Consider the following 17,207-nt stretch of genomic DNA (forward strand, 5'->3'; position numbering starts at 1 on the left):
TAAAACGCTATTCAATTTAACATACGAAGCGTAAGTCATTAATATTTACTTGTGGTAGTTTTCTTTCTTTTCATCTCTCCAGCTTTTGTTAAGCTGGTGAATCTTCACAGCAGCATATCTTTGTTCATAAAGATCAAAAGCCTAAAAAAGAAACCCACAAATATGGGAAAGTTATAACCAAAAATAACACCCAACAGAAAGGAAAAAAATTGTCACATAATTCCCATGTCTACTGTAATGCTACCTCCTTCCATGCATTAATCAAGGAGTTTGTTCAACCTCTGTTTAAAGAGTACACCACGTTAAAATCCTCCTGTTTGTTCAGATCCCTCACCATCCCTCTGCCCCAGTCCCCAAATTTAAATGTATAAAAATATATGACTCAAACATTAGATTTAGCAGACTAAACACATTCACCTTGTATACTTCACTGAAGCCACCTCGACCAAGTAAGTGGAGTAACAAATACCGTTCATTCAATGTGGGGTGATCTTTAAACCTTGAAAGAAAAAAAATAATTTAATTCTGTTTAAGGTACACAGTCATAGCCTAAAATTTAAGTCTCTTAGTATTACTTCTTAAGCAGCTCAAACAGAACTTTTCTTTCTACTAGTGATATCTAAAACGCCGAACAATATTTCACCATGTGCAACTTTACAGAACAACTATACAACACAGCCAATTTCAGAACCTGCTGACTACTCAGCAAACTGCTATCACAACATCATCATCAAATCACACAATTCTGACAAACTTTTGTAATTTTTTTCTTTTTGTGAGGATAAGAAAAACACCCTTAACCCACCCACTATAAACACTGTTCTCATGATGAGTCAACAGAGAAAATACTATTCTGCATTGTCTTTTTTTTTTCTTTTTTTTTTTTTTTTAATTTTTGAAACTAAACCGCTGCCTATCAACAACAGTAATCATTGTCGATGTCAGCAACAGTAATAACAGTAGGATCTGTGTCCTCTCCATAGCACAAGTTCTGCTTCTAGGCTGTTTGAAAAATCAGAAGTGAGCACAAAATTTCAGTACATTTTCCACCCTTTCAATCTGTTCATTTATCCTTTACTAATAAACATGCCCAGAAACCCTCCAATGGTAATATTCCAAACACAGGTGAATATTGCTTTGCAACCCGAATCACTAGAGGGCTGCTGTTCTCTTCCCTATCATCCTACAGCATGTATCCTGCTGAAATCCCAAACCCTTCCTCTGCATAAAGGTTAATGAGATGGGAACCAAGTGCTCTCTGCTCGCTGTGCCAAATTTGTTAGATGTCAGCTTCTGTTTTCTGGAACAGATAAGGAAGATATACTTCCTTATATATATATATATGTGTGTATATATATATATATATATAAATGGACTTTATATAAGGCTAAGAAGTTAGAAAATAACCAACAGCAGTACACAAGAAAACATATCGAAGGACTGAATATCTGCACATACTCTTATCAAAAGCAAGAAGCAAAAACGCTTCTAAATGCAAAATGATGCTGAAAGATACAGAAAAGGACCACACACTCTGCTAAAACGTGAAGACGGCAAAATAAATCCCTCCATACGATCAGTCATCCAGAGTCTGACTGCTCACATTTGCAACAAAGGGAAGCAGAAAAAAAAAAAAGTGAAGGATTCAGAGAGATGATGATAACTGCTGGAACTCTTTGGGGGTTTGTTAGATGAAAACACATTTTTTATCAGCTTCCAAAATCCTAGTAAGCTGAGCTGGTGACTTGATTGTCTTTCTAAAAACAAATGGGATTTCCGAGTTTACACTTTTTGAAATATGGATTTTTAGTAAAGCTCTTCAGAAATAGAGAAACTAGGTAAATATTTAGGTAATATTAGGTAAGATTTTATGAATCCTAGTAGTAAATGACACAAACAAAACAAATGTTTGTAAGTCTCTTCACTCACAGTGACAGGTGACCTCGTAGGGTCATGGGCCTCACAAAGCCTGATAGGCTCTATCATTTCATCACATCTTCAGCACAATGATGAGATACCTATACTCATAAATCTAGAGCCAACTGCTAATTATACTGCATTGAAAACCTTAAGGAAGGTTTATGCATATTTGAATGTTTAAGTTTTGATTCTTTTTAAAAATCATAAATAATAAGCAACACATTCAGTACAGATTAAGTAAATTTAGAGGTATAATAATTATGAGACTGATGTTACGTGATCAGTAGCCCATTTCTTCAAACCACTCTTGAAGATTTTAAATTAATGTTTTCTTGGTCCTTCTATGACATCTATGCCTCTAGTAGGACCAGTCTTGAGAACCTTTCCACCTCCCCCCTCCACTGCTGCTTCTGCTAACCCTGTGTGGCTCTCCGTGACTCAGAACCAGCACCCCGCAGGCAGCCCCAGCATCTCACGGGCTCTCAACCCAGACAGGGAAGCCCTAACCTGTACCCTCCACTTGTCCTGTTCTCCTAGTGTAGTTGTAACATACAAGTTTACCCATCTTTAAACTGGGCAATATAAAATTTCCTACGTTTTGTTGTTAGGCCTGTGGCCCCAAACAGGTAAGTTTGCAGAATACTTCGTGTTTGGGAGGCTTGAGGGGGGGCATGCACGCGTAGAGTGATGTGAAGGGAAGGCGGCCAGAACAAGAAAGAGGGCTCAGCCTCAGACCCCAGGTGGAAGTTGAAAACCCAGCAGGATTTGTGTCAGGACCCAAAGGCCACTTCACTTCAGAACCCTCTCTCTTATCAAGTGGTTGAGACCCAAGTAATATTAGGAGGGGCTGCAGACCTAAATGACTTCCCCATTACTTCTGTCTTCTGTATTATACTTGTAAGCTGCAGCCTGGCTACTTGGCAAATATTCAAGTCTAACTCTGCCGCCTCTCCCCCCCCCAACCAAAATCCCCCAAAATACGAACACTAAGTAGAAAGCTTTTAATTTTGTATCACAAAGCATGCCAACATTGACTGGAAAAAGAAGTGAAGGTGCTTGTCCATGTCCTGTAACTGTTTTCAAGGGGGACTAATTTGGGCACGTTTTGTCCCTGCCCCTCCTACACAATGTGTACACAGACACACAACCTGATAATTTTTGCTGTGGTATTTATTCCTTCTTGTTGAATTATTATTATTTTTTTAAACTTCTTATGCCAACATTGAGGATTAACAGTGGTTAGCATTTTAGCATTTAACATTCCAAATAACACGTTTATTTTCAAAAGAAAATATTCTGCCACCAAAGCGTAAGCAAGCATCAACACCCATTATTTTTCATAACCAAAACAATGACACAACATCAATTTAGCTATCAATTAGCACTATAGCCACATGGTAACAAAATTTTTCTGTATTCCCTGAGGGTATGGGGACCATTAAAATAGTAGAAAACAATTTCATGTCTTGTCGCTTTAATGTTCAGAAATCTTAGTGTATATATAAATCTATTGTGTCTAAAAAGTAGAAATTAAAGCCCTCAAGTCCTAAGGCTACTGTTTCATAAACATCTACTAGTGCAGAAAGAAACAAGCCCAGTCCTGCCATTTCCTTCCCCATGGCTGCTCATTCCACCCTTGCGTTGCCCTCTCTCCTCATGGCAGCATAAGCATTTGTGCAATGGGGGGCAAAGAACTAGGCCAGGAGTTTGATTGATATGGTGTTAAAATTAATCCAGAAAAAGAAACCACAGGAGCTGGAAATTTAACTTGGATCAACCTCCAGCATCTGTTCCCTACAGAAATGCTATTGCTAGCATGTGAAAAGAAAAAGGGCAAGTGCATAAGGAAGTAGTAGATAGGCAGAACTGGTTTCTTTCAAGCAACAGTGCCAGCTTTAAGTGCTGGTGGAACTGTGGTGTTAATGTTTGTATTCTCCATCATGGAAAACACACCTACTTTATTAGTTATGTAATTACTTTGGAATCTACATAGTTAAAGCAAATTTTAAATGCCAATTCAATATTATGATAAATTACCATGCAAGCTGAAGTACAGAGTAACATTTAACTCAAAATACTTTGCATTTATCTTTTTACTGTCAGGTACCTGCGTAATATGTAAGTTACAGTGCAATAAAACTGAAACTAATTTTAACTGCATCATAAAATCTCTGCTCTGACATCAAACCTCCCCACCATTTTCTTGCATTACTGTCAGCTAAGGGAATTGCACTAGGTTCCCTTACAGGATTTTTTTTTTTTTAACCTAGTAACATGGTCTTGAAAGTTTTAACTTTCTTGCATTATAATCTGTGTATGTATGTTATTTCCTGCATATTCAATAAAACCGTTAAAACTGGAAACCCCTCTATTTGGCAAAGTTTAAATGATTTTTTAAAAAAATATATACATAAACTAACAAAGAAAAATTTATGAACCTGCTTCTCTCTTATAGGTAAAATTTGATGTTAGCTCATTATATTAAAAGTAGACATGCAAAATTAAGACATTAAGTCTCTTACTGTGAATTATCTTCATTATTTATTCTTTTCAGTTCTCTTATGTGAAGATTTCTAACTCTTTCCAAACGTTCAAGTTCTGCTTGTATTTCAGCTTCCTCCTGCAAATGAAAAGAATGAAGTATAAAAGCTCATTTACTCCCCATTTGAAAAGGATATTTTTACCCCTGCATCAGTACTAGTGGTAATGGAGGAACATAACATTATAAAACCCTGCTGAACTAGAAGCACTGTTTTTCTCTTAAAGCCTGAAAAATTCAGAGAGATAAGGCAAAAGCCTGTTTCAAGGAACTTTCTGTCCATGAACCCACAGGTAATGGGATGTTCATAGTTTTGTTCTGCACTGTAGGGATGCTATTCAAAATGAGAGGCAGCTGGGTTTTGTACCTCAGCCAAGGAGAGAAATTATCTGGGAAGCGGTCTGAAATTGATGTACAATGAAGAAAAAACTGAGATATGTGCAGTTACAGATTTTGTACAAACTGACAGATTAGGAAAAGATGTCTGAAATATTTTGAGGCTGAAGCACAAACCAAAAAAAAAGAATAAATCATTACAGCAAAAGTGCTCTAAAGGTGTTGATATAAAACACCAAAACCAAGCTAATTTCAAAAGAGTTTTTAATTTCTATCTTATTAAAATTACAAATGCAGAACATGTGTTGCCTAAAGTTTCAAATGCAATTTCTAAAGTATGTCACCTACATACACCTAGGACATTCCCTAATCCTGGCACTTAGAATTGTGTCATTTTTATGCTACATATCAGACAGCACTGAAATATCTATTCAGATTTTCAGATTCTCCCTGCCTCCAAAAATGTAAAGAATGCACAGTGCCTAATTTGTGTAAACCAGTGTATTTATACTTGAAGCAAAAAATGTATACTCATTGAAACACACTGTAGAAAGTGTTGCATTTATTTCAGAGTTAGTACCTATAGGACCTGAAAGTTTGAAAAAAAAAAAGTAGAGACAAAATTAGTCTGTACATGAAAGCTATTAATTATGGAATTATTCTAGCTGAAAAGGAGAAAGAAGGCCTGGAATTTGATATGTTTTTTTGTTTGTTGTTTTTTTTTCCCCAGCAGTGCCCCACATCATCTCTTGTTGTTTTGGCACAGCTATTTGTAAAGCCACATGGTGAACCAGACTGGAAAACTAATCAATCTCTTCTTTAAAAGTAAAAAAAAATAAAAAATAAAAAAGGTAAAAAAAAATTGCAAGTCTTGCAAAAAACATATTTATTTTTTTAAAGAAGCTAGATCAGTTTTCTGACCCAATTTATATTGTAACTGCACATTCTGGCAGTGCTGGTGAAGGCAACAGGGCAACAAGTCATGGCACAAGGGAATAGAGGTATAAGTCAGCACAGGGGAGATAAAATACTTTAAAGATGGTATTTCCAAAAACTGTACATCGTAAAACCATATCCTGAAACAACAACTGTATTTACATAACCTAGAACACACATTAATTAAATGAGTAAATTCAGGAACCCAGACCAGATGATTTCAGCTAATATCCCGAATCCCTTTTGTGATAAGCTAAGGAAAAAACAAACAAACAAAAAAAACCCACACCATCCTCAACCCAAACAGGACATTAGATGAAGCTCCATTCAGAAAAAGAAACTCAAATCCCTCATAATTTAAAATTTGGACTAAGTAACACTAATCTGCCAGCAAATCTAGGTGGATCATTTGTTTTTCCTAACATGTACTGTCAAGTGTTTTTTTTGTTGTTGTTGTTTATACAATGTTAAACTCTTTCATATTTAGATTCATGCTTGCAGTTCTCCATTAAATATCCTGAAATGATATGCAGTTCCTCATAACCCATTAGTCTTCTATAAAGAATTCTAGCCCTTTTCCCCCCTCAAAAGGCCACACACTTATACACACACAATTGTCTATGTTCTTCCCAAAGGCTGACAAAAAAAAACACATCAGTTATGCCTCTTTTGGGCTTTTTTGTTCATATATTATGCAATTCAGTGGTTCTCAAAATGTGGTTCATAGGCCAATGTTAGTCCAAAGAGAACTGGCTGGTTGCATTGTTTCCAGCTGTTATTTAGGACACTCAGGCTGTGAATACCTTTAAGCAAGAATGAACCAGCTTAGCTGCCTCAGGTCACTGCTATATAAAAGGAAGTGAGAAAACAAGAGCCTCTCTCCAGGACCAAAGCTGCTAGTTGGAAAAGAATTTCCTGGGGAGCAGAAGGAAAAAGAGAACTGGTGGTGGCAGCATGTACAGGGCACCAAAAATAAGAGCACCAGGAAAGCATCTGGAGAGTGAAAAGGAAGAGGAGCAGACAGCAAAACAGCATATGCAGAAGGAAAGAATAAATGTAACCAGCAATGAAGCACTAGGGAATATATCCATGTAGAAAGATAAAAATATGTTTCTTAGTTAACAACAAAATCTGTATCACCCATAAGAATTAAAACGCAATAATGTATTTTTATTATTACTTTCAGATTTATTCAAACTTGGTTTGCTAAGAAATCATATTTATTTCCCCCTCTGGCATTCAGTCAAATTTTTTCTTATACAGAGCACCTTAGCATTGATGCTAAAGGTGAAAAACAAGTTGGGGATTAAACAGATTTGAAACAGTTTCTTTCATTAGTCACTTGAAATTTCGAACAGATTTCAAAAAATAGTTAAAGCATGGGAAAAAAAATACAAAATTTCCTAACAGAATTTCATATGAAGCTGGTGCTATTTCTACAGCATTAACAGTGAAGGGCAAACTCGGCAGTCTACCTTGTAGGGCCAACAAGTCTGTATGCAAATTCCCTACCACAGATTCAAGTATTTTTTATTCTTTGATCAACAGTATCAGTGTTTTCACATGGTGGCCCAGCTCCGTTTAATCACAGTAGGATTTGTAACAGGTTATTTGTACAACTGAAGAGAACAGGCCAGAAACAGACTCTTGCAATGTTTCAAGGGGAAAAACACAATGACCTGTTTTGATGAAACATCTCAATAGCTACTGCTCAGCAGATAAAATATCTGTCTACTCAAACTGAATTATCTCTAGAGAGTTTCATTTATATCTACATTTTAGTGGTACTTTCCTTTCACACTTGAGATATTTCTGCCTTCTTCAACAGTCACTCCTTTTCAAAGGCTATTCTTCAAAAGCCTTACTTGACTAAGCAATAGCTTGTTAATATCGTAACTACTTCATTACACAGATTTATTAGAATGGATTCAATAAAAAAGCACTGCTAGATTTTTTTCAGAAGTCAAGAACTGGAATAAAGTATCTGACAGTACATATCATTTAAGAGGCAGAGAGGAGGTTTTCCATAAAACTAGGAAAATTATTTTCTCTCTTACTACAGGTAATATGCTAACTGGTAACAACTGAAATGTATACTATAGATAATCAAAACATGGTATTTATTCAGAACTGCAATGTCCCATACATTGGACCTTTTTAAAGATTAAAAACAAATGTAAAAAGGCCACATACCAGATTTGGTTGACTCCGCATTCTCAACTCTAAAATGAAATCAGTAGTGGCAGTTACATCTCTCTTACAAGGATTCACTGTTATTCCTTTGTACTCCCAATGCTTATGGCAAGGAAGCCCTCTCCTTATTTTGATAGTACTAGTCTTCATGGTTCAGGGCTCGCCCCCAGAATGTTAAAAAACAGACCATATACATACCTTTTTGAGATGTCCTAATCGAAGTTTGAAAATTTCTTCCTGTTCGTGATACTCTGCTAGAGTCAAACTGAAAAAAAAATAAAAATCTTATTTACTATTCTTACTTAAATGCTACAGTAAACAGAGCATCTTATGCTAATTATTTACAACCATAATACCAAAAGGTACATTTTTGAGCCATTTGAACATCTTTGTTTGTAATTTCAGAGTGAAAACATACCTACAGAATGCGTTTGTTTGGTGTTCTGGAACATTAACTGCCTCTCCCAGTAGACTCTAGCTGTTCTCCCAGACAGCCTGTTAGATTACCTGGATGCATTCTAAATCATCTCACCATCCTAGTATTTCAGCTGATGCTTCACTGCTTGGTTCTCAACTCTAACACTTAATGCACCAAGAGATGGAGATACAGAAACTAACTGGATGAGATTTGTAACAGTAGATTTTTGATCCACAATTTAGAAAATGTAGTGCTAATCCACAGATTCCAAGTTCATTAACACTACATTTTGCATGAGACCATAAATTCAGTTTTGAATTGGCATAGAACTCTTCATCTTGTTCTCTCTCCATCTTCCTTTCAGAGAAGATTCCTGGTTACAATTAATTTAAAGGTCCCTCACTGTCTGTGGGCTTTCTAGGAGAGGTCTGTTACCACCCAGAGGATCCAGACTGTTCATATGGACTAGTAACTAAGAAACATACAAACTGATGACGTGCAATATCCATCTCACTAACAACAAACATGCAAAACAGAACCTCTTACAAATCACCAAGAAAGAAAACAAAGACACTTCAAGTTCCAGAGAAGAAACCATATGTTTATGATGAAGGGGGACAAGAGATTGGGGTGGGGAAGAAAAAAGTATGGCTTCCACACAAATCCCTACAAATACAGGCACAAAACTGATGCTGGATGACATATGCATTTTACTTTGCCAAGATCTATTATTTGCATTATGCAAAGCTAAAGATAATAGCATAGTATGTTTTCAAGAAGTCCACATTTTACTAGGTTGAATTATCAACTGTCCTGGGAAGATAAGTTATAAAAATGTATAGAAAACACTCCAAGTCAGGTGAAAAAAGCACCCATGACCATGTCCTGTCCATTTTAGAAAGAAGCCATCTTTTATTTTAAGAAGCATCACACCAAGTTACCCTGCATCTTTTTTTTCCCCACTGGAATGAAAAGCAGCCACGTATCCCAACCAAAAGAAATCTACAAACATGCTGAAGGCAATGGAGTGAGGAAATTCACCTCTCTTCAGGAAAGTCAGAAAATCTCTCAAAGCCATATTTTGGAACTGAATATTTATATTGTTTTCCTGACAAAATTTCCTCTGGGGAGAAGAGGAGGCATTACGGTAAATATGAAATGGAGTGTCTCAATAGCACAGGAAAGCTGGCAAGGCATTCCACATGTAGTCCAAATGACAGCAAGAAACCTAAGAAAACAACACACTAATTCCTGCTCTAATGATAGACCTATCAAAGACAGCACCAAGGCCAAGCTAGACAACTCACAGTAGCATCCCTGACATGTTTTCAATATTTCTACTTGAACAGCAAACTACTTGAACATGGAATAAACTCTCAATTAAAAAAAAAAAAAAACAAAACATAAAGAATGAATGCCAACGTGAATGAGGTTGAGTATTATTTCTTTCCAGATTCCTACGTGAAGTATAAATTACAGGTCTGTGCACTTATTTCCAGCAATGCAGATCTTGTAAATTTTGTCTCTCTCAGGTAGAATAATCTTTAGGTGGCTTAGCAAAGCTGAATCACAAGTAAAACACACTGAAAATATAAAGTGTGTATCATGAAACTTTCCAGAATTTTCACTGAACACTGAGAGCACTAAAACCAAAGATCCCCTGAAAAAATAACACAATATAGGAAATCTGTTTTTATTTATTTATTTTTTTTTATTTTTAATTAAACCTCAGCTCTCTAAGCAGAGTTATGACAAAGTGCTTGGACAGCTCTAACAAGTATTGCCTTCCAAAAAGTTTTTAAACAGCCCTCTTGAGCGCAGAGCACAAGTTAGAGGTCATATTGAAAACATTAAGATTCAAAGTCACTTTTTCCATGTGTCCATGCTATATCCCAATAAGTTACTGTTTTCTATTTTTCTATTTCCTTACAAATCTAATTGTATTAGAGACACAGCATGATTCACAGCAATTTGAAATTGTCATTACTGACCATAGCATCTTGTAGGAAGACATAAAACGCTGAACTATACACAGAAATAGCTGCTTTGGATTTTGTTAGTTTACTTATGAAAAACAAGACTTTATTCCCTCATATTCAAAAATAAGTGTTTAAAAAGCAGGAGTTAATTACTTTTTATCTTTCTATATACTTCGCCTATATATTGCTGAAATAGCGTATAACAAATAGTACAACAAAGACGGCATGCATGTTGTCTGTTTTCTGGCCGCAGGCCACCAACCAGCCCACTGCAGAGGCTGAAAACACCCAGACCGGAGAGTGCTTTCCACCACCTCCCACTTACATCTACCCTCTGCCTTCTGCAGGCCAGTGGCACACTGGAAGCCCCTTCTGACAGCAGAAGTCAACTACAAGATGCCGTCGCTTCCTGCAGAAGGGGCTACTCCTCCGCGACCCAAGAAATACAGGACTCATCAGGCACGGAGGACGGAAAGTTGAGGAGCACATGGGAGGGATGGAGGCCAGCAACGGGCTGCTGCCAGCCACTAAGCGCACTGAAGTTGGAAAATCAGGCTGGAGGCTGACGGGAGACGTGCTGAGGGAAGAGGGCAGCTGGTAGTAGGCTGAGTGAAGGAAACTGGTAATAGTTTAGTCCTGACCATGATTTCTGTAATTCAAAACTACTGTGCAATAAATGCTGTATTTTAACTGTCTGCAGCCAAATAAACCATTACATACATGCAATAAATTCCTGAAATTCCAAAATAGCACTGGATTTATTCTATGCTTGCAGTATAATTTGATGTGTAGGGGCATGGTATGCCATATTTATTTGTCACTGGAAGAAAGCAGGCAGCCTTCCTGGTCTGAGAGGTTTGGTACCATGATTTAAACATTTACTTTATTAGCAAAAATGAGCTTTCCAGTAGCTTAACAATGTTTTCGTAGGCTAATTTATAAGACTGACAAAGTATACACAAGTAGACCTAACCAACCTCTGCACTTCTTCCTCACAAGTTAGGACAAAACCTTTTTTCTGTGACCAAAACATTCTTACTTGTGGGTACCGACAACACACACAAATGGCTAAATGCTCCTTGGTTGTCATGACAATTAAGCCTGGCACATTTACAACAATCTTTCCTCCCACCTTTTCCCAGTTGAAAAATCATTCTGGATACACATTAACAGCAGAACGCTGACATGCCCCAAAACAGCAATTTGCACATCCAGTACAAGCTCTTGGTTACAATTTTTGAAGCGTTCCTTTTTTGGGTCAAAACTTATTCAAGTTCCTAGAATTTCTACAAAGATGGGCAGTGAACACTGACCGACTCAAGCCTTCCATGAGGTCTTTCTGCCATGTCCCACTTCCATTGTTCCCATGTCTGCCTTAGAAAGAGACTGCCTCAGGAAAAGAGCTGTTGTCACTTGTCCTGTAAAGCCCAGACACATTGTTGGCACTTCAATCTGAAGAAGTTTCTGAAAATATTTTTATTTGTTCCATACAGAACAGAATGCTCCCTCTAACTGATGCATTTGTTCAGCTACATTAACAAACTTTGCCAGCTCTCTCTGCTCTTCTTCTTCAAATTACGTACAGTGACAAGGACCCATGCAGACTCTCATGGACTAACTGGGTGAGCAGAAAAAGAGGCGACTGGGAATTAAGTACAACCAACACGGCTGAAGCTGGAGAGGAAGGACTACACCACCCACGCTACATAAAATGCTGCTTCTAGAATCAATTGCCCAGTAAAAAATAAGACCTACTTTCAAAAAGTTGTGACAGTGTTATCATCTCTGAAGTCACCAGGGATTTGGAATGGATTTTTTAAACAGATTTTTCCAGGACTACGAAGGCTACCCCTATTTCAAATACATTTTAATTCTTGAAATACATTTCAATTTATCACTTTCACGTAAGACTAATAAAGTTACTTCATTCGGTAGAAAGGTGATCTCTCAAAACTGAAGCTACTTTTTAGTTTTGGTTGGGGCCACAAAAAACAGAATGAATGTTGGAAAATCAAAACGGTGTTTAAATAACACGCAACACACAAGTCTTTACACCAAAATCACCTTTCACTCATGGTAATGACAGATGGCCACTTTGCACTGAAGTTACCCATACAAAAGACTTTGCTTTTACATTCTTGTCAGAGAACATAGTATATCCAGCTAAACTAAAACACTTTTGTTAAGAATGCCTTCAGGCAACACCTTAAATCAGTTTCAAAACAGTTAACTGCTGTTTTCAGAAAAGTCTTCAATAACATTGCTTGTTACAAAGCTATAGATCATTTTCTCTTGTCAATACCTGCAGCTGGAGACATCTTCTAAAGCAAACAGCATTAGGAAGGTAGAGACACTTGTTGCTAACAACAGTTAGCAAGACGTTTGTTTGTTTGAAAAAAATTTGCCTAATCACTTGCGTGTATGTTGTGCTGATTTACTACTGGTTTAGTTCATTAATCTCAGCAGCTCTGTATTTTCCCTAGCTTCATATAAACAGAACATCTTCCATTTGGCTATACTAATTAAGATCATTACTTTCAACGTAACACAGGAACAGTGATAAGCACAATGTAATAGGAGGGAATCACATATAGCAGATGACAAATTCACTCTAAAATGGAAGAGCAGAATTAGTAATTGTTTTATCAAGGTACACAAGGCATATTTAATTCTGTACTGAGAAGCAAAAAGGAATCAACACACAGCACTACTCTATAAAATCATAACAAATCATAAATACAAACATTTTTAACACCCTTTCAAGTAAAGGCCTAAGAGCATGATGTGGCTTAATGATTCTGTGATCTCAGGACATACTAAAAACCTTCTCAAAGGTTTGAAATAAAATCTGTAAGCTTATCATAAAGGCAAGCTATCTTGTATCTCGATTACGTTATGTTCAAATTAGGATACTTCAAGGCAAAAGCAGTTTCAATAACAGTTTATTAGACACAAAAGGGCAATTCTGATTTTTCTCTTGGCAATTCTGCAACCAGCAAGCATTTTCATGTGCCGTTTAACACAACTGGTTAAGCCAAATTAAATGAAAATTTGATTTTTTTTTTTTTTTAGTAATTTGGAAATGATTTGAAACTGCGTAACACCAGAAGCTATTCAGAATTCTATTACCAGGAATTCACCTTGACCTACTTAATAATTAGGCCACGTCTTCTGTATTTTTTTCCCCAAAGTAAATATTTTATCATCTCCTAAAGTAGCATTAAGATTATGGAAATTTAACATGAAGGATAACATGGCCAAATGCACCTGTCTGGTATACAAATAAATAGTACCAAATAGTAATTGTTGGATTTTCAAAATTCATAAAAAAACAACCCACAACTTCTATGACAATGATAAATAGAAAAAGCAACACCGAGTTCCCTGCACAAATACAAGAAATGGGAACTACACACTTCCTACTACTACCATTTTGTCATTTATGTTTATTTCTATTTCCTAGTGAATACAATGTTATATAATGTCAAATCACGTAGAAAAAAAAGTAGCTGTTACATATGGAAGGCATCTAAAACAAAAATCTGGTTTACATATTTGAAAATAAATTTTTATAATTATCAACTCCTGAAAGGCAACAAACTGTATGAACTTTCACTATTAATGTGGAACCTTAAAGGTGGTCTTCTACACAAGAAAACACACCCCACGTACAATCTAGAGCATTAACATCAGCCCATCAACCATAAAAGTACTACTCTCTCACTGATGGGGTAAACGTTCAAAATGAAGATTCTTTTTTCCTGATCACTTTCAAACTAAGAATTGGTTAGAGCCACGCTGACTCAAATGTTCTGAAAATATTGCTTGGATGCCCAGCCTAGTAATTCATAATCTCATTATCAACTGAAAAAAAGCCTTTACATTCTTTTACTATGAAATATACAGAGACTTGCATAAGAAGCATATATTGTATAAGAACACAATGATTATATACAGGCAAAGATAACATGCTAGTGAATTAGAAGTTCTGTAATTTTTCATTCCTTAAATGTTACTTTTAGTAACAAGAGATATTGCATTCAAACAAAAAGGTATTTTTAACAGGACAGTAATCTTTGGCATACTATTCAGAAGTATTAATTATGTTCTAAAAAGAAGTGTAGGCACTAAGTATTGCTAAAGAATCGATTTGACTGAACACTCTTCAGCTCTCTGCCAAAAAACACGAGTAGCACTAATCAAGATTTGCTTATATTGCCAGCCTTACTATTATATGTTGATATTTTTGTCACAGCCGAATGATTTCACAATTTGATCTTTAAGAATTATATATTATGCAAAATATGTGCAGCTGTCTTCGAACTGATGGTCAAAACATATGATTTTGTAGATGTAACCAAAGGAATTTAGAAGTTCCCTTCCTTCGAGGTATAAATTACCACCTCCAACAAGTGACAGGTGACATGCAATGATGTGCAACATCACTTAGCCTATTTCTGCAAAGAAAAATACTAACTTACTAGTCTTTTTAAACCTACTTATTTACTTTTTATTTAAACTGACTAAGAACATACACACCATCAGCTGCAGCGTCTCAGCATCACGGGCAATAACTAGTATCTGTAAAAAGCAACTTCTCAAAATACTCAATTAAATGTCAAGAACACATCTGCCTGTGCGCCCTGGATGGTACCACTTCTGTTTGGAGGAAAAAAAAATCACTTAAAAAACTGAAAATTCTTTGATAGCCCTCAATTTTTATGTGTAAATGACAAAAAATTTCAAGTGTCAATATGTGAAATAGATCAGTAACCATAACAGACAGCTGATCTCACGATCTGCATTCAAAAGTGGGAAAAGAGATTTTTTCCGTTTTTTTTTTTCTGGACACATTTTCAAATACTAAAGGCAAAAAAAAAAGCTTTTTCTGTCAGATAAAGACTGTTAAATAAAAAAAATGAAATGATCTCTAACGGAAGAAGAGGATCCTAAATCAATGTGGGCAAATAACAGTTCAACAGAAATCAGTAACATGGCATGAGTAAGAAATCAGAATAAGGACTCCTCTGGATTATGAAAAAAGAAGGAACATTGCATAAAACACAGAACAGGCCTTTCCCTGGTGACTACCAAAAATAAATTGGGCAATTGTACGGCATCTTCATAGGCAGTGGTGCAAATTTCCCTAACATCAGCAAGTCCTCAGTAAGTATATAGCTGCTGAATATACCGAGTGTCTTTTTATGCTGTTATTTGAATGGAACTCACACAGACAATATCTGAGAATTTATGTAAAAGACTGATTGAAATGTTAAACTTACAGCTGTGGTAAATTGGGTCTAACAAAGGGATCGTTTTCTGCCCCATTCACAGCTTTATTTTTCCTCTGCTTGGGTTCAGAATTGGCAGATGGTGCCTGAGAATTATTTGTAGTTGGAGGCTTTCGCTTGGCCAGGAGCTTTCTTTGCCTTTCAATGTCTTCCCTTTGTTGATTCACCCATTCTTGCTGCCTGTAAACCCAAAAAAAAGCTTTATTAAAGTTCCATCATTTTGCATTTTTAAAGAACTATCTTTTAAACTGATTAAGTTAAAGATTTTTTAATAAAGTTTACTGTACATTTGAAAGTATTTCTTAGGGTTTCTTAACTATGATTCTTTACTAGGTGGAAGATTTTTCCAGAAGTTTTGTCACAATTTAATTTTGAAGTAGTTTTTTTGTTTGAAGTGTTTTTTTTGTTGTTGCAGTTTGTTTATTTAAAAGTAATACACATTATTTCTGCACTGAAAAAAATGCATCTGAGCTGGAGGATACCTTGTTTTATAATGCCAAAAGAAAAGCAGCAGAGTCAATGGGAAGTAGCTGATTTTTATAGGCCAAACACTGAATTTGATCTGACCATGATAAATAAATCATCAGTTTGGGTGTATGACAATTACGGCTTTTATGCAAACCACATACACAGATTGTCTTAAAAAAAAAAATCAACATCCTATGCAATCACATAATGCTAAGACTACACAATCCCCTTCAAAAATTAAAATCTTGGTGAGCTACTCAAATATATAAAGCCAAAGAGCGAATCAGACTCATCACCAATATACATCTTTTGATTCACTGCATAATTACTTTACCACCATCTCCAATTGTCTCCCAGGCTGCTCTTCCTTGGCCCCTTCTCTGCTGCAAGACCTGTTGCAGCAGCTCTCTTCCAGCTGGCTGCTTTCCTCCATCCACTTGGGCTAGACTATCTAAGGCTGCCAGATTTGTCCCTCATCTTTCATTGCAATGAGGAGCTCGTTGCCTGAAAAAGCTGCTACAACCATGCATGTGCAGAACACCTATGTGACCAATGAGAACTTCAGACTTCATCTGCCCCAATGATCCCCAGTAATACTTGGCTAGCTGCTTGAAAAAACACAGATTTAGTTTCACAGCTCTTTCTACTAGCTAAGCTGAACAATTACATTCTGCTCAATTAGTACATTCACATTTTTTTTGTAAAGACGGTTAAAATCAAGTGAATCCGAATCATTTTCCAAAGACATCCAGCCTTAGTGTTCTCTCAGCTGGTTAAGGGAGTCCTGTACTGTATTCTCAGTCTTCAAAAGGCAAAGCAAAATATAATGTATGAAAAGCTGCTCTAATCCTAGAATCCCAGTAATAAAAAAATCCACTAGAGGGAACTAACAATTACTGAGAATTTTAAGAATATTGCATTGACTAACTTCACAAGATTTTGAAATGCAAAGCCATCTGTCCACTGTTCAGTAAATGAAGCACCATGACGAACTGTTGTAAAATGCCCCAGGCGTAATCTGTCTTGCATGCTCTTCTCTCTGCTTGCCAGCTTTTCTTGTGTGCTCTAAGAAAACAAAATATATTCATATTTAGTAATACTAAAGCATTCAAAAAGTCAGTAAAGTA

At 36.3% G+C, this 17,207-nt stretch overlaps 1 protein-coding gene across 3 annotated transcripts in view; it reads right to left on the reverse strand.

Annotated features, from left to right (window-relative positions):
* Positions 1-17,207, reverse strand: part of TLK1 (tousled like kinase 1) — a 65,768-nt gene that overhangs the window by 10,018 nt on the left and 38,543 nt on the right. For all 3 annotated transcript variants that reach the window (XM_083842454.1, XM_083842452.1, XM_083842453.1), the window contains exons 10-15: positions 17,009-17,145; positions 15,604-15,792; positions 8,123-8,189; positions 4,443-4,540; positions 418-499; positions 50-141 (exon numbers count right to left, since the gene is read on the reverse strand). In XM_083842454.1, the coding sequence (XP_083698580.1) occupies positions 50-141; positions 418-499; positions 4,443-4,540; positions 8,123-8,189; positions 15,604-15,792; positions 17,009-17,145 (665 nt within the window). The remainder of the gene's footprint in view (positions 1-49; positions 142-417; positions 500-4,442; positions 4,541-8,122; positions 8,190-15,603; positions 15,793-17,008; positions 17,146-17,207) is intronic.

This window comes from Anser anser (genome assembly GCF_964211835.1).
Source record: "Anser anser genome assembly, chromosome: 6".
NCBI classification, from domain to species: Eukaryota; Metazoa; Chordata; class Aves; order Anseriformes; family Anatidae; genus Anser; species Anser anser.